This window comes from Watersipora subatra, chromosome 10 (assembly GCF_963576615.1).
Source record: "Watersipora subatra chromosome 10, tzWatSuba1.1, whole genome shotgun sequence".
In the NCBI taxonomy this organism is placed as follows: domain Eukaryota; kingdom Metazoa; phylum Bryozoa; class Gymnolaemata; order Cheilostomatida; family Watersiporidae; genus Watersipora; species Watersipora subatra.
Window position 1 is genome coordinate 34,212,647 of NC_088717.1, and position 25,037 is coordinate 34,237,683.

Below are 25,037 nucleotides of genomic sequence, written 5' to 3' on the forward strand. Positions count from 1 at the left end.
ACACAGGACATCTAACCTCATAGCATATACCCTATACACAGGTAAACCAACCCTCATACTGTACTCCTAATAAATAGGTAAATAAAAGGTAAAGAAAGTGAAATAGCAAGAACGTCTTTGTATCTTGTAAAAAAGATTGAACAGCCACCTCCATTTTAAAGAAAGAGCTAATTCTTCGGAAAATATTTTATAATCGTCACTTGCATTTGACCTCAATCAGCAGCATATATTAACAACAAAAAGAAAGTGCTCTTGTTACATCACTGTAGCCACCTTTCTACTTAAATAATGCTGTAGGCAATATGCTAGTACCTAAAACATTATTACCATGCTATTATCTGTTTTCAGTGATTCTTTTTAAACTTTCTTTGAGATAGAATAAGGTTTATCAGACAACAGCATAATTATGGGGGCCTCTTGTGGTCCCATCTACTTAAATACACAATAGCTTAAAATTTTCATTATTTGAGTGGAATTGTTTATTAATACATGCAATTCTGAATTATTTCACAATAATGCAAAAAATCAGCAAAGTTTGATATTAATTCAGCTTTTGTTTGCTTTAGCTCAAAATTGTCTAAATATTACAAAAGAATTCCGCATTCAGCATTTTTTACTCTTATGCCAATGAAAAGTATAAAAAGCTCATTATCAGTTTTCTCCGTGCAGACATAAATGGTATATTACATGGATGACAGTTTACATTAAGAATCAGCGTCATTTGAATGTATCTTTGAATAAAAGATAGGCATCAGAAATCAATTGAAGATATGATTTTATTGGAATTATGGAAAATTGGTGCTGTAAAAAATTGTAAAATTTGAATGTCATGTTTTTTGTCAGATCTACACCGTTTAAAATAAAATTGTTATTATCACCTGTTTCAATGCTTTCAATTTCTTTTTATTTTTAGCTTTTATCATATTCTTTGAATAAAATTAATTATCAAGCAATTTACAACAAATAATGCGTGACCGGCTATTTTTAAAAGATTTTGTATTGAAAACCATACAATGACCAAAAGTCTAATTAATAAGCAAACTAGTAAATAAAATATAGTTGCTTAGAAACTTTTTGAAGTGAGCATCACATATGCGCCTACGTTGTAAGCTAGTATTTTCTACCATGTACATGTAGAATATTGTACTTACAGAGCTAAGCTTTAGGAGCACATCAAGGCGTCTGTTGAGAACCTCCTCCATATACTCTAAGTATGACCAGACTATATACCTTTACGCCAGCCAGGTCTTCGCCGTACTTCAACACCAACCAAGAGATGACGGCTCCTACGAGTCAGCACAGAAAAGAAAAGCGCATAAAAACCTTGAGAAGGCAATTCCATACATAAACTTTGAATCAGAAGCTGATAGAAAGGCTACGTATGAACTCGCATTTTCAGCTTTGAAATGTAAGTAGATTGCAAGCTGTATTTAATTCATATTATAAAATTAGCTTTCTAATAAATACAATGTAGTTGTAGGTTTCTTTATGTTGAATATATTTTAGATTTAGAGAAAACTACAGTAGATGCTCTTACAACATAATTAATTCCGAAAATGTTTACCTTATGCGAATTTTGCATTATACAAACAGTAAAATGCATTTAAATTCCCTTATTTATTTCAAAATCTTCCTGAACACTACTTCATTACTTTAAAAAAACCTACAAATATTTTTTTAATTTTATGGTCTTACAGTAAATGAGGTATCTTTAGTTTGTATCGACCACTTTTCTCTTTTTCCTCATCACTTTCACTCGGTTTAGGATTTATGATTACCGTAATTTTATGTCGAGCCAGAATTGGGCACACACCTACAATATTAATTTAAATCAATTGTTTTTATTTTCATCTTAGACAGCAAAGTCCATGTTACAATAAAAATTGTACATTTCCAAAACAAAATAGAACAAATTGTATTTTACTACAATAAGAGCGAAATCTGTCTGTCTATTCATTTTTCTGATGTCAGTATTGGATGTTAGGATAAAAGATATAAATAAACCAAGACTGCAACTCGTGATATTCAGCTTGATAGACTGACACTCTAAGACCTGCATCGATTGACCACCTTTATGGGACTCTGAATACTTGTACAGCTACTTATTCTCTCTGCTTTACTAACACATGATGATCTCTCATGGCACTCTAGATAACTAGGGTACTAGTATATATATGTATATTTGAGATACCCATATGCGTCATTTTCTCTCATACATGGAAGTGAAGCAAAAAACAGTATTTTGAAAGCTAAGTATGGAGTTTTAGTTATTTAAACATAATTTGAGATTCTGTACAGGCTTCTCTTTGTGTTATATGAATTTTTTTACATAAAACAAAACAAAAACTCCACATAATTTAAGCTCTTTGTGTTAAGTGAAGTTTGCGTAAAAAGAGGTTTACGGTAAAGGAGCATTTATTGTACTTCCATAATTTTTTGACAATTTCCATTTGCATGGTGCGTATCATCTATTTTTATTTCCTTAACTAGCATATCACTAATTGTTCAGTTGAGTAGGTAGAATTACTACCACCATCGTCAACTTCACCGAAATATATTTAACACATAAATTTGAAGAAATTTAGTTTTTGAACATTTTTCACATTAAGGCCTAAATGGTTTATTTCATCTAATTTAACAATCTAAAAATGTAATTTTGAAATAAAATAAATACTATGCTATCAAGCAAGAAATTTAAATAAGCAAAGTATATTTGAATTTAGCTATACATTCTAAAAATAAAAATAGGAATTTTGAGCATGGTAACGTTTAAAAAGCTATTTGCTTGAATTTTACTACCTATTTTTTATAAATCTCTATCAGTAAATTCTAATTTGTCATTGTGTGTGTCTGTCTGTTAGTCCACACATAATATTTGAATGAGTTTGTTTGACCTTCACATGCATAAGCTCTGCGCCATTTCTCAGACCGCTAAAATATTTGACCTCAAAATTTCAATTTCAAACTGAGAGCTAGCCCCTTAAACGTCTCCCTGCGGGCCATCTGATAGAAAATAAAAAAAGTCTCAGACAATTCCAGGCTTACAGTTTGTCAATGACAAAACAGTTTGGCAATCAAACTAAATGAGACGAAATATTTTGACCAAAAGGTTAAACAAAGAACTGTGAAGAAAACATGTAAAACAGTTTTAAAAGTTACTTTTCTGTATTTTAGCTTCACAAAGCCTCATGCATTCAGACCTCTATTAGAAGAGTATATAAAAATTCAAAAATATTTAATTAATTTAGAAAAAGAAACAAAAGTATTTGCTAAAACAAATTTACACATTTTATTTGTTGCCATAATTATTCGTGCATCAAACAGTTACTGTGCATGGCAGCAAACTACCAATCCTTTTGTGTTAAATCGGATCTGTAGAGTCTTTAAAGCTAATATAATAAATTCCCTTCAAAATGATTACTTCTTTCCATTCAGTAACATTCTTTACTTTGCAGACCAGTATGTCCTTGAGGATCTACTAGAGGATATTGCCTTCTATATAAAGTATCCGGAGTTAGTCACTGACTCTCCTCTAGTCACCGTCATCTTCTGCGACTATATGCAGAGGAAGTTCATGTCTCGAGAGCTTCATTCCGGTGAGAAGACCTACACAGAGGTGACAGAAGTAGAGCAGTGTATATCAGAGTGTAAGGTGAGACATTCGTGTTTGCTTTCTAAAGAGGCTGATGGTTACTTGATTTGTTTTTTTACTGTCGTTTATTTTTTAGATGTAAATAAATATACCAAATGTAATCAAAAAACCAGCATTTATGTTTTATGTTTAGAAATTAATAGTTAAAAACCCATTTTTTGTATTATATTTTTGACAGTTATTAAACCTTGAATTCACTCTTTGTACACTTATCAAAATTTTGACTAAGATTTTACAAAATTCCTAAACATTACACTAAAAAAACTAAAGATCATAATGTTGCACAAATATTGCTTTCAGGTACACTTGATGCAAATATTAGCAATGAAAACAACTTTATTCTCTGTTCTTTGTACTAAAAACTTTTTAATAGTCAGTTTTAACCACCGCTTTATAATTAAAAAGAATTTGAAGATATTTTGAATGCTTTATCAGTGAAGTTTGGTGCTACAGTACTAGTATTTGTACATAGCGAAGGATGTCTAAATGTTGATAACCAACTATAGCTGCATATAGTATCAGCCCAACATACGACACAAAGGCACAAAAATTCTCCTTTATGCTCTCATAAAATTACCAGCAAATTTGCTGTCAACAAATAAGTGGTTATATCAAAAATTTAATTTAGTGAGCGCATTGCCTACAGAAATTTGGTTTTCCCTCAACCTATGTATGACTAGATGTCTATTATTCCATAGAATAAATCAAACTTCTTTAAACCATATAGTTTTAAAGATAAGTGAACTAAATTAAGAAATAATAATTTGACAATATAGCATAGCCTACATTGAAGTTGTAAAACTACATACCATTATCCGCAGCAGAACAGAAAATTCCTGTGGCTAATATTACTGGGAACATCCCTTTAGTCATAAATAGGAGTGAGGCCAGCCCACCCACTGACCACAAAACAGCCTTGCGACCTTTTGTAGGGCTGTTCTTGATGTAACCATCTCTTTGTATGTTCAAAGTGCTTGTTTCTCCTGCTGACATTATGAAATGAGTGTAATTCAATAAATAATTCAATAATTCAACTTCTATAAACTTTTATTAACTTATTACCTAAATACTGTAAATACATTTTGCTACTTAAATTTCCCTTGCTGTTTTTAGCAATAGTCTTCTATAGTTTGCCGTGTTAGATATGTTGTAAAGTATGTTTGGTTGACCATAAATTTGCTTACTCGTTTAGTCAAGTCTGGTATCAAATAGCTCAAATCCTTTTGTAAAATTATGCAGAGAACAGATTCAAAAGTTAATCATAAATTGATAATCTAGCAACCTAAGCTCTATAGTCGCAATTTACAGCTAAACCAATGCACTAGCTCATAAATTATATTTGTATTTTTTAATTTTAAAGTTAAAAAGAAAATGTGAGTGCTAAATATATGCTTATTCTATCAGGCGTATTTATAAGTTGGTTGATTTAAAATAAAATAAGCCGTACCCAGATTTTTTCTAAAACTCATATTAATACTTTCAAAAACAACCTACTGAAATAATATGCTTGTACATATTTGGCTTGATATACTATATGCAGTCGTTGGATAGATAACAACTTGTTTTTAATTTAATTGATCTGCCAACTACTTGTGTTATAAAATATTTCTCTATTAAAGTGACCATCACAATGGTTGCTGTTGATATATTAAGAAATAGGATTTAAATATTGTAACGACTATAAAGGCTTTATAAAATGTTATTAGCAATGCTATAAAACTATTCCAACATAATTAATTCAGCCCTAGAATACCAACTCACTATTTCACCACCACTCCATTATTGTTAAACCACTCCATTATTGTGACACCAATCCATTATTGTTAAACCACTCCATTATTGTGACACAACTCCATTATTGAGACACCATTCCATTATTGTTAAACCACTCCATTATTGTGACACCACTCTATTATTATGACACCCCTCCATTATTGTGACACCACTCCATTATTGTGACACAACTCCATTATTGTGACACCAATCCATTATTGTGACACAACTCCATTATTGTGACACCACTCCATTATTGTGACACCACTCCATTATTGTGACACCACTCCATTATTGTGACACCACTCCATTATTGTGACACCATTCCATTATTGTTAAACCACTCCATTATTGTGACACCATTCTATTATTGTGACACCCCTCCATTATTGTGACATCACTACATTATTGTGACATCACTACATTATTGTGACACCACTCCATTATAGTGGCACCACTTCATTATTGCGACACCACTCCATTATTGTGACACCACTCCATTATTGTGACATCACTCCATTATTGTGACATCACTCCCATTTTTAAATAAGGACAGTAGTAAATTTCAAAGCATGTAAAATAATAGAAAAAGTTCCAAAAACTTGAAACATAAAAGAACAGCAATATTTCACGTTCTAAAAACAAATTGATTCTCTTCTCTTGACTAATGATGTTTACATGGACTAGTAAACTAGTACCATCTATACAACTTTAATGCTGCCCATAGATTGCTTAATCTGAGCCTGAATTAAAAAATATAAAAAAAAACTAAATGATTTTCTATTGCTAAAGTCAGCTAAAATGGAATTTCAAAATTTTTTTAAATAGCAAAAGTTGTTCATGAAAATTTTCATCTAAAAATAGTAAACCGTTGAAACTTTTAAATTGGTGCAATGAGGAACAACCAAAATAAAAAAACTTCAATTTCTCCAACTCATATTCGCGCATACCAACAGAGCTTTTTTAAGTGAGTTAAACAAACCTTTCATGAAGTCTCGTCAAATGAACTGCAGAAAAATGAGGTTTAGTTATACTTTCCATAGCATGTACCTCTTTGATAAGTTTTGATAACACAGAATATTTCAATAAAAGTTTAGCAAGTGTTCCTCCGAACTCCTCTTAAAAGGAAACCCTAGCCTATTAGCTTAATCATAGCCTATCAGCCTTACTGCATGTAGGTAGAGACTAGACAAAGCTGTGCCAAAGTTGGTTTGTTGGCTTGTGTTTAGTATTTTTTGTTTTCTAAGATTTGTATTTTCAATGTTGAACTGCCTTTTCAGTTTTACCATCTATACTAGAGCACAGCTTATCACAAAGGCAGTACGTACTTCCTAACATTATATAATCATGTTTTAATATTTAGATTAAGCTCGATGCCTCTCTAGCGAGAAGACGAATAAAAGAATCAGCACGAAGCGTTGAAGATCTGCTGCCATCAAACATACAAACGAAAGGGCAACTCTCAAATACACTTCTCACCTATGCCTGGGTAAATCTGCATAAGACAAGGTGGGGCATTCTAAAAAATAGTTATATAGTGTATTTGTGCAAATAAATTTTTCACACAGTGGTTAAATTTTAGTTTATCATGCATGTGCAGCAAACAAAAATAGTCAGAATTAGGATGGCTGACTTTTCGAATTGAACAACTGAACTGTATTTATTTGATATGCATTTAGAATGCAAAACTTTATTTCTATTATAATGTATCATTTTCCTTATTGGTAGCTTATACCTTTTATAAAAACTTTGAAGGCAAAACCATGTCATCTCGAATTGCTAATGGTAGTTTAATGCATTCTTAGAGCAAATAGTTTTTTAAAATCTTTCCAAAAGGTGGCTGAAAAGAAAAAATATTGTTACAGAGCTGCTAATAACACGAATACTCTTTTGTAGCATGAGCTATGTAATAACGGAGTTGAGTAATTCTGGCTATGAAGTAATGCATGACACAAGTCAACAGGTGACATACAACTACTTCTGCCTAGATAGCCTATTCGATGACACCCTAGTCTTTTCCTCTGACAAATCTTCAGACCTCAACTGCCATAGACTTGTGCAAGAAGGATGCATTGTCTTGCAAGTATGCTATCTGTTTATAGTAGCAGAGTAAACTGCTGATAGTCTGGAGGTATATTGGCCTTTGTATATTGTCACTTTTTTTACACACACCCACCAAGAGCTTTCAATATTTATTGAAAGTTCTGCTCTCCACCTAATCCTACCCTCAACCTTAATGACAACATTGCCCCAACCAAATTTAAAAATCACAATGAAAAAAAAGAAAAAAACAAAACTAAGAGTAATCTACTCATGTTACTTAATAAATATATTGCTCTAATGCCCCATTATGGGGCAAATGCAATTAATTGATTTGACTTGAATTGACTTTAACTATAAAGTTGAACTTCAAATTTAATTATGCCTTTTATAATTTACAATTTTGACTAAATACTTTACTTTTCAGTTTACGCAATTTTAACGTAAGAATTTTAGAATTTCATTATGCATCACAGTTTTGTAATTGTATATGAAGTCTGATGCAAATTAATGATAGAATGTACAGAAGGGTTTACATTAACACTCATAAAAACTAAACAAGTTTTAATGCTCTCCTGTGTAAAAATGGGTTTGTATCCTTATTTTATATCTTCATACAGTGTTACTTTCTGCTTACGTGCTTTTAAATTAAAGTAACAACAAGCTCTTAATACTTTTAAAATTTAATTTTACAAATAATCAAGATTTTCACATTTAGTATTTTCACGTATTTAATACTGCAGCGTTTCCCAATCGGTTCAAAGTTTGCTTGAGTATAAGAGTGAAATGAAACCATGGATTTATTTGTGACTAGTTTATGTTATGTTTAGTCAGCATTAAAACTGTGGAATCTGCAAGTTGATTAAGAGATTTATTGTATAAAAGTAGCAATGTTATAAACTTTCTTGACACCAAATTTCTGTGACTTTTATAGTTCAGGCTGAGTGAATTCAACTAACACAAAAATAGTCTAGATGGTGTAATAACAAAATGCTTCACCCTCCTTAAGTGATGTATTAATCACTCATTTTCCCAATGCAAATTGCCAAGGTTAGTTGGCTGATAAATAACGAAAACATTTAAACTCTGAAATAAAAGTCAAGCAGCAATTATGGTCCGATCTCTCCTCGTCAAGCCATCATTGCAGTCAGCAAAGTGCACCACACATTAAAATAAACTCTCATGGTTTCATGGTCAGAACGCAATGATTCTTTGAGTAACAAAAACCAATAACATAAGCGGGCTATGGGCAACAAGTATCCAATATTTTCTTACAAATGCTACTTTAAGTAATTATGGCCAGCACAAGATTACAGCTAAAAAATTAAATAAATAAAGTATCGTGTATTCTTGTAAAAATACTTACTCAAACATATAATGACTGACATATGAAACAAAATTCAAAATAAACTAAATTTGCAAATTTAAGTTTGATCGTCATTGACGTCCTAACTTCCGGCTATAAATTCCAAAACTATTTGAGTGTGGTCACTTAATAACAATAAAATATTTTTTTCTGATAAAGTTCTGTTAATTTAGTAAGTAGAAATTTTTGTTGCATATTCTTCTCAACAAAACATAAACATCTAAAAATAGTTTGCCTAATTTTTTAGACATATGCAAAAATGAAGATTTAATTAGTTCTTTAGAGCTTTCCCGCATTTATCTCACTGGCAAAATAATAAAGGTTTCTTGTCTCACAAAATCACCCATAAATTTTCACGCAGCAGCTGAGCCTGTCTAGCAGCAGAAATTCTGTAAAGAAAATTCAATGATGTAACTTTGACCAAAGAGCCACAACTGAGTGGTGTTGCCCAGTTCCCTTTTTTTTTCCTGTCAGGCACAACAAAATCTTTAGATTTTTTAGACATCTTAGCATTTGTAATTGAATCTTTACATTATCTTTGTGCCAGCAGCTAATTCAATTGTAAACAAAACCACAGAAATTACAATTAAACAACACCAAATGTTAGCAACGAAGTTCATTTTCAGAATTGAATTCAAACAAGTGCTGCTAGCCCTTGCAAACTCTGGTTTAATTAAAAACCTTTAAATTGTAAGGTAATTGATAGGAATGGCAATAATCTCTTACCACATCAATGTCGACATTGAAAAAATGAAAGTTATTCCAAAAGTTAGCTTTATACCACGTTTTAAAACTTTTAGGACTACTTTTAAACATAAAAAGTTATCATATATACATTGTAAATACGATGTAAAATACTGCTGTAGTTAAGCTAGGTGTTAATTGCATACTTTTGATCTTGTCTCGGCACTATAACTAACCTCTAGCTTGTATACAAATGTCCTGCCTGGTGGAGCAGCAACAGGATGCAGGAAGACAACAACTATTGACGCCAAGAGTGAATAGAAGCCGTATAACCAATTAGAGTGCTGTATTATTTGCTTGGCACAATCAGATCTGTATTTTAAAATATCTAGCAAACGCTGTACTATCAATTTACCGTTAACAGCGTTCTGCACAAACCTTAGGTAAGAAGTAACATGCAATAACTACCTACAGAAAAAGAAAGAAACTAAAACACAGCAATAGTTATAAATGCTGACCTTAACTACCCAATGTGCGTTTAGCAATAAAATTGGGCGGAATTGGCACGCGCTTGCTGCTTGAGTTTTACATTCCCAAAAAAGTGAACTGACATATTTTTTCCTCTAAGGGAGAACTGCTAATCCCTGAAAAGCTAAAAGATAGTTAGCCCCAAAAATATGCATCAACTACCTGCGTAGTTAAGGGATATCTAGCCATGTATTGACTACATGCATAGTTAAGCCTCGCAGTCCATCCGCACACATCCATTTAAAAAGAATCTACATGATAAACAGCTAGAAACGCATAAATTTAGCAACATCTAACATCCCAACTTTAGGCAAAGTTAGTTTATTCAACTCTTCATAAAACCATGTCATATGTTTTTCCAACATGTGGCACATGCTAGTAAAGTTTATATTATTAGATTTTACTCTACTGCTGTATGTTTGTCTGTCTGTGTGAACGGTAGGCATCTCCACATGTTTGGGGTTGAATTTATGCAAGCTTCGCAAGCATATGCTTCGCACGTTCATCAAGGTTACTAAAATATTTGATTTTCGAACTATATCTGGTTCCTGAAAACCAGACTCTTAAAAATCAACCTGCTGGCTATCTGTTTGATAATGAGCACAATCTGTTGCATCATCAAGCTTATTATTAGTAGCCATTATAAACTAAAAAGGTCCCTTCGTTTTTCAAGTTGTACAATTTTATTAATCTTACAGGACAAGACATCACTGTTTGGACCTCAGTCAGTGATACCTCTGCTCAATACTGGAAGTGAAGATATTCTGCTTGTTGACTCAAACTCTGGCTTAACTGCAGCACATTTATCTAGTCTCATGAATTTCTCTAAAAAGTCTGGTCACATATATCTATTTGGAATTCGCTCTCCTGCTCACAAGATGGAGGTACAAGCAAATCTTGACAGAATGGAGGCATCTAGTGAGTAGAACTATTATGGTTTGTTGTCAGTGATTTTAGTACTAGTACAGACTTTTGCAATAACTTATGAACAGCTATGACTTTTATTAAAAAACTAATTTAATTGCAGGTGTTAGCTGAAACATACTAATTTTTGCAAAACTTAATTTAACAAATCTTTTATGATGCTACAAACCTCCTAAGTTATTTTTGTGTATGAATTATTATGTTGCACTGCAACTAGTTATCCTAGGCAAATGGCCTAGAGTTATCAGTACTTACTATCACGAGAAGACAGCTTTTAGTTTGGCTTGGGTATATTCAATTAAGACTGCTCATACTGTATTAATTAGTATTACAAATAATTGGATAAGTAGATAATGCAATAGGCCTGGCAAGCTGACAAGGTTCAAAGTTTGGTTTATACAACCAACTATCTATAGCCCAAAAACCTGCTTTCTTAAAGGATTATTCAGCTTCTCCTGTCTCCTAGGACCTAGATAGTAAGAAAAAAGTCAATCGGGTTTTGCTCCTGAACCTTGGCTTATTCTTACAGCAGAATAAACAATACTTAAAAATCTACTCATCATAAATGCATAATATTTTAGACATTCAACTTGATCAGTGACATTTGTATATATGTAGAATTTTTTTCTGAGCAAACAAGAAAGTTTTAATGCAAAACAAGATTGACTCTTGTGATATGTTAATTGCCATCATTTTTGTGTTACCTGGCAGCATAGTCAATCATAAAGTTTGCATACTATTGTTTAAACCATAGCAATTTGTAAAATATATAAAAACCAAAATATGACAGCTGCTGCTATGTTTATAAATGAAAAACTTAACGAGTTAGAAGTAAATAAGTTCCTTCCTGGCTTATAAAATTAAGAACTATTAAGAGCAGTAGTAGAAACTTTTGGTCCATAAAAATCACTCAAGCCTAGAAAATAAAGAAATGTGATTGAGTTTGCTGGTTTCATACTTATAGCTCCACATGATTGGCTGCGTTGGTTCCACATAACCTTCTGGTGTGTTTATCTTAAACGCAACTGATTATATGAACAAACTTTCATGATTGTATTTAAATTGTAATAACTCTGTAAAAATAAAAAAGTTCTCACAGTATCCATAATTATAGAAGGCATCATTACATATTTTGGTATGTATGTTTTATATAAAATAGTAGTATACTGTAACAGCCCAATGTAGACAACCACAAAACAAATTTGTAGTATAATATACTCCAATAAGATATATTGTAATGCAATAACATATCATATAATATAATATAGTGTATAATATAATATAGTGTAATATGATGGTATAATAGAATATATTTTCATATCATATAATATATTATACAAAAAAACAAAATATAATATAGCATACTGTACTATAATTTAACTCTCCAGTGATTTTTTATGCGTAGATGTGAAGGTGATCGAAGAACCTCTGGATAGGATAGATTATGATGACGTGAGACTCAAACATGTGAAAATAGCTCTGATACACGGACAGTGCAGTAAGACTGCAGTTCTTGATCCAGTTAGCTTCGTTATCACAGAAGGAGAAGGTAACTACCACTTAAACTCTTATGACACGTAACCGCTTATTCATTGCCCAATGTTATACACTAATAATCGAGTGATTTTTCAGATGTATCTGCCCTCCAAGACCTGTCCCTCGGCAAGCCCTCACCAGATAAGATAAATGCTATGACCAGAGCAAACCTCACTTCCTTCCGACACATTATAAAATGTAAGTTAATTTTGTTTTTATTTTTGTTGGAACTTACAGGCAGTAAGTTCCAATAAAACTAATCTCTCATTTACTGCTGTTCATGAGACCAGCTCTGACAGTAAATATCTAAACTGCAAATAAGTGTCAAGCGTTCACATAGGCATACATCTGACCAGATGCCGTTTCTATTTCCCTAGCTACAAGTAGCTTGTCTAAAACCAAGTTATAACCTAAAATTTGAATAATTGGTTCACCACATGGCTTTACTTACAAGGAAAGTTTTCAACCAGTTTGAAAAATACTGCAAAGAGATCATGGGATCCTAACATCCTTCATAAACAATTTTCATTGACGTTTTTTTGATAAACGAAAAGCTACTCAAACACTTGTTGGTTTTCAATTTAGTGGTTAATATAGGAGGCTTATGGGCTATAATAATTAAGTTCTTTTCATTAATTTGGGTTGTTTTAAGCTTAATATTGAACTTTAGGTTGTTGATTTAAGGGTGACTCCCTACTTATCTTGTGCCATGCATTACAGAATCGAGGCTATTAAGACATGCAAATCATGGCAACCTCAAAGCTGAGGCATGAAGTAATAGGAGATCAGCGCATATATGTATAAATCTTTGATTTGAAAAGTGCTAGCAGGCCTTAAATTGTTGCAAATACATATAATTTTAAAAATTACTTAAGTTAAACACTCATATTTTTGTCTCTAAAAATCATCAAAGACGGTGAGACAAATGAACATCAGTGTGAAATAAAAAATGAGATTCTATTTTATTATTCAGTCAACTATAAATACTTCCTAAAAAGTAAAACAATGATTTTTAAACAGGTAAAAACCTATTAATTTAGAGCTGGCCTACATGTAAGTCTGCTTTTATAAGGGATATGCACACCACTTACTTCCATATATGGTTGACAGTTGCATCTCTTATAACTTAGCCTAATTAACTTTATTAGTCAGCCCTCCTTCGACATGGGTGGGGGCGGGGGGGGGGGGGAGGGGAGAAGGGTGAAGGGAGAAGACTGAGGGTGCTAATACTCTTATTACTGGCACTATCAAAACAGTGTAACAAAGCATTTTGTAAGTTCATCATACTGAAGTGTAAGTGCAGTTGACATAGATATTGGTGGACTCGTTAAAAAGATCATGACCTATAAGCAACATTATATGGCAATCAAGTTTTCAAATACGCATTGAAGCGTATTAAAGCGGCCCTAAAGGTGTGACTGAACGAATCTGAATAGACATTTATTCACGAGTCGTGTACCGAGCCGATAAGGTCATAGAAGTTATGATAAAATAATAAAGGTGATTGCGGTCAATGAAAGAAAGAACAAAATGGTGATTTGCTCATCAGAGTAGCGCGGCGGCGTGTATCAAATGTGTCACTAAATTTAGGAAATCACTCAATCTAGGAATTCTTACTGGCCTTTTAGAAAGTGTTTGACTATAACAATACATTAATATGACAAAGCTGTTTGTAACAGCTCTAATACCTCATAGACTTAAGCATTTTAAGGAGTTGTCACCTCTGAATACATACCAAGCAGGAAATTGGTTGAGACGGTCAATTGTAAATACATCAATGTTACCAGCTCTCAGACCTATACTATTTTTCAATCAGCTAGTGTTTGAAATTTATGCTTTTTTGCTTTTCTGGCGCAACAGTAGTATAATTTATTTCTAAAGTTTAAAGTTTAAATCTTTTTCGTTCATGTTATCTATTCTATGTCATGTTTGTCATGAGACCATGAGATAAATACTTCACTTTTATTATATTTTTCTGATCTATTGACGAATTGTACATCTTTCACTTCTACAATTAGTAATTTTAATAATGGACTATAATAACATAAAAAAACAAAGATAAAATTATAAAACGGCTTCTGCAAATTTTAAATTAGTATATTTGGCTTTTACTCTTTAGCAAGAGAACAATAAGTTATATCTCACAAAAGTGCTACAAGTAACTCAATTTTTAGAATTTTTTTCAATTATTACCTGATAAACTATCTGCTAAACTTTCGCAGGTATTTTAAAATATGTAAATTTAGATGTTTCTAGACATTTTGGTGAGCTTTTAATATCTTAAGAACTGATGTTTTTCCAATCACCTCTATTTTCTCTTAAACAATACCATAATTCATACTCTGCTGCAGTTCCTAAGATGCAGGCCGTGATATTTATCACCCGGTCCCTCGTTGACGCAGAAAATGAAAAAGTTGTGCAGCGGGCTATTGAAGCCTACAACAGCGAAGAAAACAGAAAACATCTCTATAGAGTAACTCCACCGTCTTTCAAGTTTGACAACAAATTGGCAGAAAAGGGAGGCAGCCAGAAGTATTATAAGCAGCCTCCAACAGAACAAGCTAATGGTTGCTTTGTGGCAATGGTAACAAAAGAGGTAGGATTGGCATCCTGGTTTTCAAATTATGAGCTAACGCTAAACATACTGCTGCTGTTACCTACTTAGTTGAATTGATTCATCAAAAAGTTGTTGGATGCCAATTTAATTAAGGAGTGCCAATTGATTGTGACAAACACTAGTTAGTAACTTAAGGCCAACATTCTATGTGAATATAAACACAAAAAATGAGTGAATAGTAGGGGGCTAAAAAGGAATGAGAATGATTAAAAAGAAGGTATGGAATGTAGTGAGTGAGAAAGAAGAAGGAAGGTTGATAGAGAAAAGGAGGGTTGAAAAACACGAGGCAAAATTGAAACCGATAAAAGGGGGCTTGTGAAAGGGCAAAATACGAGAGAAGGGAAAAATGACAGCAATAGAGAGGGCTAAAGATGAAAAGATGCTAAAAGAGATGGACAGAGGGTGAGAGAAAAAATAGAGAGTCAATTAAGGCCTAAGAAATAGTTGCAAAATAAAACCTGGTAAGGAGAATAAAAGAAAGAGTGAAAAAAAAATCCGTTTTAGAGAGAAAGAAGCAACGATTGTGGATGATGAAGATAAAACAGAATAAGTAGAACAAGCAAAAAAATAGCCTGTGTAATATCTATGTTTTCATAAACAAATTGTTTTCTTGTAATTTTTTTAAGCATGAGGTAATTATGCTATCAAGCATGGTTCATTACCCAAAACAAAACACAGCGTGTATCACGACAATATACTTACAATAAATATATACCAGCTAACTCAAAACTTCTACTGGTCATACGATTTAGACAAAAAATAAGTTTATTGCCTCTTAATATTAAACAATAGTTTTTTAGATGAAAGTTTACTAAATAATGGCTTATGAGTTGCTACAATGTGTTGTCAAAGTCTCCTGGTTTCTTTTAGTGAAATTTTACTTTGCAGATTGAGAACACCAAGGAAGGTCACCAAACTATTTTGCAAAGAGCGGCAGCCACTGGTTTACTGAATGAGGATGTAGATGGAGGAGCTGCCGAAGGAGACACAATTAAGCTAAAGGTCAAGAAATCAAAAGGAAAGCATAAGAAATCATCTAGCAGCGGGCATTCGAAAAGGCGAGGTCGAAAGCCACCATCACCAAAGCGAGTCATTGCATTTGGTTCTAGTAGCAGTGCGAGTGTAACAACTAAGGAAAGAATTATGCAATTTTGAGCTCTTTGTTATCCAATCGCATTCTGTTCAAAGCTCAGATGATTTCAGGACCAGCAAGACTTGCATAATAGTTTTTACAATACCAATGAGTAATATTATGAACAATAGTTTAAACATAATGTTTATCGACAAAAATTGCTCATGTTCTTAGAGTGACTCACTTTTCAAAGATAAAAAAAATTCATGTTGGTATTTTCAGTTCAGTCTTACTTATCGTCATACAAGTGACTACAACCGTGCTTTTAACTATCTTAAAAGTGTAGTGTTAATGTTATACTACACTTACTGGCATATTTATAACAACTATATTTTTTCTCAAAAATGTTGGTTTTAGTATAAAGAAGAGAAAGTAAGAACTAGGCATGTTCAGTCAGGTCTTGAATGCTGCAATTAATAACTATTTACTTAGTGAAAATTGTTTACAACTATTTTTTGTTGCCTAATTTTGTGCAATTGCTGAGAAGACTGAGTCTTACAGCTTTTAGTGTCTAAATTCAGATGTTGGTAGAGTACTAGTAGTTTTGTGTTTTGCTGGTACTAAGGCCAATATTTTCACGTATCAGAGTTGACCAATGTCATGCATAAGTTCCTAGTTTGTTAAGTTGAAGACTGCACAATGCAAATAATTCTATATTTCTTATTAAACCAGATGAAGTTAAGTAAATAAGAACTTTAAGTAAATATGATATATGACATTTCTTGATAACTTAACCCAAAGGTTACAAATGTTTGGTATTTGAACACTAATTATTGATACAATAATGTTGTCCTAGTTTTTCCAAAAATATATCAGACAGCTGGGACTTTCCTATATGTGCTTTTGGTGCATATTGAAATCACTAGTACTGAAAGATTGTAGACGCTATGTAAGCTTAGCAAGATATTAGTTTTCTTAGCAGACATACAGACATACAGGCATTTTTAATATAAAAATTAAGTAGCTAAGACTCTCACTGAAAATACAATTACCATTATAAACATCTTTTGTTGATAGTGAGCTACTGACAACTCCAAACATGCATAAAATGAGATAGTAAAAATAAGAGTCAGCTACTCTATATGTAGAGATGGTAAGATAACTCTCCGATTGCTGAGATGATTACAGTATTCTTGTATGCCTATTAACGAGCATTATCAGCAGTTATGTACTGTAATGCTATAAGATGTGTTGAAAAACCATTTACCTCTAAAACCGAAGTAGATAAAATACATAGACTCAAATTTTCTAATTGTTAAGTTAAAAAATTACAAAATACCTCTCCTTTAATGAAAGAGCTGTGGTTTAGGTTTTATAACAAACTTTTAGAAGTTGTGGCATCTTACCCTGCTGCCAGCATTTTCAACAGGCTGTGTTCAATATAAACTAATGACACTCATAAGGTGTAGCGCATTAATAATGAATCAATATTGTTGGTTAGCCTTAAACCAAACTCCCATTTGCTTTGACAGGAATGTTTATAACAATATATAGACAATGGAAAACACAAAAACATGAAAACAAAATTAGGATAGAAATATTTTTACTTCTTATAATAATATTTTTCCGCATAGTTTGCATCAGCCATTGTTTTTATTTACATATATGAAAGGAGCTGCTTGTTTACAGTTGAACGTTGAAGAGACACTGCGATTAGGGACATAACTTATCGAGAATGGCATGAGCCATAGTACCGAGGCATCCTCCCGTAAGAAGTGACACTAAGGCTATGACAAATATTGGGCCGTACTTCTCATATATCTGATATGTCAGAACAAGCTTGTCTGAAGCGGCTGTGACTACTGTAAATATACAAAATAGAATTGGCAATGACCTGGATGAAAGGGAAAAGGGACTTTTTCAACCAAAAAAATAAATTAGTGAGCCGTAGAAGAGTGTTAGTGTTGGATCATTAACTTTGGCATCTTGTAATTATGGTCAAACATTTTAGAAAAATAAACACAATCTTCATGCTTCATTAGACACTGGAGGAATGCTACGCTTGATGTTGCTAGCTGCGATCATTTTGGTGCCAGTCATTAACCATCTTCAGCTTTTACCGTGTCTCTAAGCTTTGGTCTGCCGCTCTTGTGCCAAAAGGAAACAAGTTTTATGTTGATCTAGCTAATGGAGCTATGAGTTATGCCCAGTCTAAAGATAACAGCATGGGTCTGTTAGTACAATAGAGGAAACTAGTTGGTTTGTGCCAAGAGTGCCGTAATAGGCAGTGTTAATTGAAACTATAGGTCTCAGCCAACCTAAAGACAGCACAGAATATGCGACAGCTAACACTGCGGCACCAATGTAGCACTTGACTAATATTGTTATTGCTGGCTATCACCCTAATAACTGACTGCTCTATCATTTCAAAGGTGGCTAGGCGATCAATAAACGTAAATGACATTGTTTGCCCACCAAGCCGATACCCACGAGTTAAAATCCTATTGAACGCAATTTATTTTCTAACCTCTAAACTTGGTTTTAAATGGGCATGGCTCTTATTATAGTAAAATTATTTGGCACTCTTTGAGTTTGAGCATTTTAGTTTGAGTCACTTCAGTTTGAGCATTTTAGCACTTACTTGAGATGAGCACTACTAATTGCAATTCAAAGACAAAAACATAGATTACCTGTTATGGGTATCTACTTTTACCAATTTAGTACTGTTTGTGATAGTACATTCTAGAACAAAGGTCAAAAGGTTGTTGATGCTCTTACTAAAGCAAAAGCCTATTGCCAGCAGTTGATTCTTCAAAGTTTGACCAACCACTTGAAAAAAAAACAATTGATTTTCCTTCAGTAACCAACTTAGCCAGAAAAACAAAGCTTCGCTAATTAGAACTGTTGATATGCAAATAATGAATAAGCAGTAGCTTCTAGCTGGCAAGATAAATAAAACACAGAAGATAATGAGAAGTTGTTGCAGCTGCCCGTATCCAAGTGTATCTCTTTCAACATCTGATAGACTACCCACACTCATCATGGTTTTAGTCAAAGGGCTTGTGTATTTTTTCTTAAAGCTTAACTTTCTCTTGAAATGAAAAAAATGGGTGAAGTAAAATCTTTTACAAAAGTTCAAAGCACTAGGAAATATAACGCAACATAATTTTAATTTGAATAAAAACCTAAAAATTTGAAAAATTTGAATTTGAAAGTTAGTTACTAAAATCATATAGATTTATAGGAAAAAAAAATTCTTTGTTTGATTTGCTAAAACATGTAGCTATTAGTGTTGTGTATGAAATTATACAAATAAAAATTAACTCCAAATATTAAAAAACAAACAATAGATTTATAATACTTACCCTAAAATATCGTATAGATAAAAGGCAGCAAGATTAGATCTACGTAGAAATTGACCATGTATTTGAGCATAAAACATTGTCAGTAGTCGATAGTCTACAGCCTATAGTCAGTGGTCAATAGCCAATAATCAATAATCAAACATCAATTGTCAACAGTCGATAGTGAATATTTGATAGTCAGTAGTCGAGAAGAAAAAGCCAATATACAATAATCAATAGATCAATAGTAAAAAATCAATGATCAACTGTCAAGAGTCAGCAGCGAATAGCAAATAGTAAATCAACTGTCAAGAGTCAGCAGCGAATAGTCTGTATCACACGTGTTGAGAAAGTCTTTCATTTAGCATTCTCTAATTCTTATTAATATACTTACACAAAGATATACGAAGACATCTGTCCCTGTTGTTAGTGCTAATAGCAAAGTTCTGCCTACACTGACAGAAGGAGTCATCTCCACACAGCACAGAAGCTAGCATATTTTGTTCCGCAGCTGTATAGTAGTCAGCTGATATAGTTCCCTTCATTGCCAATTTACAGTCTGCGTCTTTTTTGCAACTGATATTTGTTCTCTGCACAGATCGACCATGTTTGTTAGAAAAATTAGCGTAAAATTGACAAATAACTTAGTAACTACTTAGCAATGACTGATTCATCAACAACAACTGGGATAAAAGTATTTGATGACAAACTAAACTATTATTAAATGTTGTGTTATTTTTATTATTATTCTTATTACTGTTTGCTAAAGATTTTCTAAAAGTTTGCTTATGCTGAGTTGAACAAAAAAGATAGATATGAGCTTTATTACCACCTATCAAGACCGTTCAAAGCAAATTATTACAGAAATACAAAAGTTTCTGTCTTGCAAGTCGAAATGTAAGTCAACAGTTGACAGTCGTATTGATGTCATTAAAACTGTTGAAATCAGTGAAATAAAACCTTATAAGAGCTCTGATGTTTTATGTTTTTAACTTTTTTTGTTTGGCTTTATAAGCTACAATTTCAAAAGCCTGCTTTAATCAATATAATAAATTTTTGGATATTTATCTTAATTTTTTTAAAATCTAACATTTATTCTTAATAAATAAGCTGCCTGCAATAATGAGCTACATGTTTAACATTCCTTAGTAGCAGTGAACCAGAATAACAGAAAAACACAAATAACAGAAAGAAAACAAAGAATAGTACAGTAAAACTATGTGTTTTCGAAAAAAACTGTTTTGCGGAATGCTGTTCTACAATGTATACTGGCAAGGTAACGGTGTTTAGTATAACATGGGGTGAATTTTCTAGAAAAGTAGGAATTTAATAGATGGCCAAGCAAATAAGATATATGAGTTGAGTATTTTAGATAGCGAATGCCTAAAAACACATTAGAGCTCATCGGGCATTTATATGCTGATCATAACTCATGCAACAAGCCAAACAAATAGGAAAATATTTAGTTTAAGTTGGTAACTTGGATATAAATTTTATCGAGTGATCAGTTTTAATTAGCTGTTGAAAGTGCATTAAATACACAGGTAGTTGATAGTCGAACTATAAAATAACTAAATTTTAGGAACAACAGGTTGTAATTAAATAGACCTGATAGGGAAAACAAGTCCGACTTGTACTATTGCAAAGGACTATGACATTAAGAGGCAAACAGTCTATTGCAGTTGTACATGTGCTGTCCTCAACGACCATCAGTCTAGCCTCTGCCAAGGCTCTCAAAGAGAGCAAGACTATCAGATGCAGGGATGTCATTTTACCGTGTAACATGGTTTACAGAAGCTTCTGTCTTAAAGATCGGAATGTAAGTTAACAGTTGACACTTTTATTGATGTCATTGAAACGGTTGAAATTAGTGAAATGCTAGATTTTTTGAGCTTCAATGTTTTAAGATTTTAGTGATTTTTTTTGTTTGGCTTTGTGAACAATGATTTTAAAAGCTTTCGCTTTAATCCATGTACTAAATTTTTAGATTTTAGCCTAATTTTTAAAAATCATCAATTTATTCTTAATAAGTAAGCTGCCTGTGATATTTAGCAACACGTTGAAAAAAAGTGCTAGTTACTTAGATATTATTAATATTATTTATTTTGATTTATTCTTAATAAATTTTGACTAATTTTACCTTAGCTTCAAGCCCATGGGCTAAAATAAGACTGCTTATTGTTAAATGTGTAATCCATAGAGCTACTATTTGAGCTCAAGGAGTTTCACCAATGTAACAAATCGTCGAATATACTTTTCTCATTCAGGATTTTTGATAACTCTAAACAGCATTGAGTGTTTGCTATAATAAGAGTTGCATTTGTCTATCTGTCTGTTCATATGTCTATCTGTCCGTCTGTCTGTCAAAAGCCATGCTAAAAGTTAGTAAAAAACCAATCACCTTGCAAGAATCAAACTCGGACATTAGGCTTAGCAACCAGTCGTACTTCCATCTACGCTATTTAATTACAATGCTGACCTGTGGAATAATTGTACGTATAACTATTACACCTGATGATATCTTACAGGGCACTAGTTTTGAATAAGTTTAGTTAACAACATTTTGGGTGTAAGTTACAGTGTCACTTTATAGATGAGCTTCAAGTTTCCTATTGTAACGGCACGCTTCTGTCATGTAGTGACAATGTTTAGTAGTGTTCTCATGTTCTAGTAGAGAAACACACCGCCAGGACTAATTTTTTATAAGCTACCTTGGGTAGTCCTAACACATCAAGGGCTTCTTCTGGAACTGTCAGATTAACCTGAAGGGATGCATTTTGAAACATACCCAGTCTGACAGAGCCAGGTAGCCATTTCACTTGCCCTATGTGCAGGGGGGGGGGGGACAGAGATGGATCTTTAATGTGCCCATATTGTCAGTGTAGTACACGGGCCTCCAAGTAATGGTTTAGATTTGAAAGACTCAGCAATTTAGGATTGAAAGCTTGCTGAGAGCTTTTTGTCAGATCGGCATTAAGCAGGGCTCGAATCACCAACTCCATGGTTGGAAGTCAGACGCTACCACCCTGACACTTTCAAGCGTCTTATTATTATTGCAATATTGTGATAGGAACCTTTAGAATCCATAAACACAGACTGAAGAGCGACTCCCAAACACTGAGTTACGTTGTTATGATGACTGGAGCTATGGTCTATGTAAACGTTCACTACTGCCAAAAAGTATTCATCAGCCAAGCGGCTCCTTAGAGTGTGCCTAAAGAGCCAGTTTAATGAATGTACTAGGGAGCTGCTCTTGTTGTGCCTTACAATCAGCTTTCAGTCAAGTATGTAATTTGAATGGGAAAAAGATAATTGTGCTTTGTTAGTTTTATACATTGAATGCTTTAGATTTGACCTCAATTAGACCACATGCTATGCATTTCTCATAGCCTTTGCTCCAAATAAACGGAACACCTTTTAAAATCATCTTTCTTAGCATTGAAGATTAATTAGAAAAATCCTATTGTTGACTGTAAAATAATGCAGAGTTTAGACTGCATGCAAAAAATTAATGCTGTAGCAGTCATCAATAAATCATTTAATAAAAAAGTTCTATTATTTTGCTTCCATTTGCTAGCCATTTAACAACTATATCCTGTGTTTTTATTCTCCCGTACCTCAATTTCTTTCTATCCTCACAATTTTCTTCAATTAGCCTATAACAAACCCTAAACAATTATGACCCATAGGCTATCATTAAAAATCATAACAATAGCCAAGTACTTCTTCCTGTCATATATAGCCACACGCTTGAAGCGGCAACTCACAGTGCGGTGTTGACGAGAGTGATAGTTGGCTCGATGTCATTGAATGATTAAGCAGAAAAGTGGCTGCCTTGTCATCAGCAACAGGTGAGTCGTTCGCGATCAAATGATTTAAGTGTTGTGGTAAAATATGCTCAGTTTTTTAGCATTGTAATATTGTTGTTGATAATAGCTAAAGTTTTTTAATCTGTTGGGTGAGTCATATGATAAGTGATTATGAACTTTTTTTGGAAAGAAATGACACTTTTCAAAATTCTGAAGACGTTAGTATAATTGGTGAAATAGTAAATAACAACAAAAATATATGACAATTAGCAAAACTACAGCCTTGATTGGTTAGCAAAGCTCAATTGCCAAGGTCACACAATACTGAACTTAATTGATTTATAAAACTTATAAACATGAAAGGATTTCATCTTGATGGTTTGTTCACATAGTTTGTTTCATAAGTTTTACATACGTTTCACATAGTTTGTCTCATAAGTTTCACATAAGTACCACATAATTTGTTGGCCATAAATCAAGGTCATCAACACAATATACATGTATGTGAGTTATGTCAGTTTGCTTGATTTTAGTAAGTGTTTTACAAATTTTGCAGAGTGTCAAATAGTTTTCCATTTGTATAAACTTCAATCTTAAATCAACAACTCGCCTTGACTCATCAGTTCAAACATGTCAAAATGTCTAAACCATCAGGTTGATAGGAGCACATCTTAAGGTTTAACTTATAGAATCTGTAAGATCTTTCATCTCAACTCTCCAGTTAGCTGCGGAGACACTTAGAGTATTTAGAGTACTTATAGAGTATTTGCAGAGTATAAAACTATATGCCTCTCTGTGGTAACAAACGTCTATGTATCTACCCAATGGTCTTGTTTCAGCCGATGACAACTTACTCTGTCTAGTATAGTGTTACAGCTTGACAATTTCTCCTGGCTTTAGTAACAAAAAAGCTTTTTCTGGGCTGCCTTATCGAAAGCTGTTGAAACTGAATTGTACCTACTAAGTTTTTATACAGCAATCTGGTAACGACACACTCTCTTTTGGTGCTGCACTGCCATCATAGAAACAGACGTGTCTCTTTTTCTGCTGCGGTTCAGCTTCATTGCTTCAAAATGAAACACCCGTCTGATGCACCATCTTTGTGTCATGGAAACTGCTTTAGCAAACAATGATGTTACATTTGTGAGTGCGCATAGATCCTAATTTTAGGCTACTTAATTTGTAGAAATGTGTCTACACATATAGCGTCTCATAACTATCGTTCTACTATAGAAAGTATAGTGTGCTACGGCCAAATGGAAACAGGATGCATTTGTCAGCCTGGTGTGCCGCTTTGGCACCAGTGCCTCCAGATGACGCTACTAGGAACTTGGTATATTTGCCAAGGGAATGTTTGATGATATGTAGATCTGTATCTTGAAAAAATAACTAAAAGCATATAATGTTGTTTATTAGAATAGTACACTTTATGCAGCAAGGCTACATACCATTTTTGTCAGTCGTACGAGGGATGGGGGTTTGTTTGAGAGAGGATATGTACCCTGCTCTAACCATTATCATGTAACACAATCACCATGTTTGCAGGATATAGGAGTGCCTAGCTATGACCTTTAGCCTAGAATTCCTTATCTTTTTCAAAAAAAGCACATGCATTAATGCACAACATTCAAATGTACACTGAAACATCCCGCGGTAACAGAATGTGCGCACAGATTTAAACCTGAACTATCA

The 25,037-nt window shown here is 33.1% G+C and overlaps 2 protein-coding genes across 4 annotated transcripts in view; both read left to right on the forward strand.

Annotated features, from left to right (window-relative positions):
• The first annotated feature begins 288 nt into the window (after positions 1-288).
• On the forward strand, positions 289-24,920 carry LOC137406993 (putative methyltransferase NSUN7). Its single transcript, XM_068093593.1, has 15 exons — positions 289-293; positions 1,242-1,408; positions 3,456-3,652; positions 6,789-6,934; positions 7,322-7,508; positions 10,742-10,961; positions 12,373-12,516; positions 12,600-12,701; positions 14,855-15,099; positions 16,009-16,242; positions 18,268-18,421; positions 21,219-21,355; positions 23,359-23,387; positions 24,579-24,678; positions 24,891-24,920. Exons 1-15 carry the CDS (start codon positions 289-291, stop codon positions 24,918-24,920), a joined length of 2,097 nt encoding a protein of 698 aa, XP_067949694.1.
• The window catches only part of LOC137406288 (mucin-21-like), a 31,499-nt gene continuing 29,744 nt past the window's right edge, over positions 23,283-25,037 (forward strand). For 2 of the 3 annotated variants that reach the window (XM_068092834.1, XM_068092837.1), the window contains exon 1: positions 23,283-23,387. The gene's annotated coding sequence lies outside the window, so the exon portion shown is untranslated. The remainder of the gene's footprint in view (positions 23,388-25,037) is intronic. The other variant, XM_068092835.1, reaches the window with a different exon arrangement.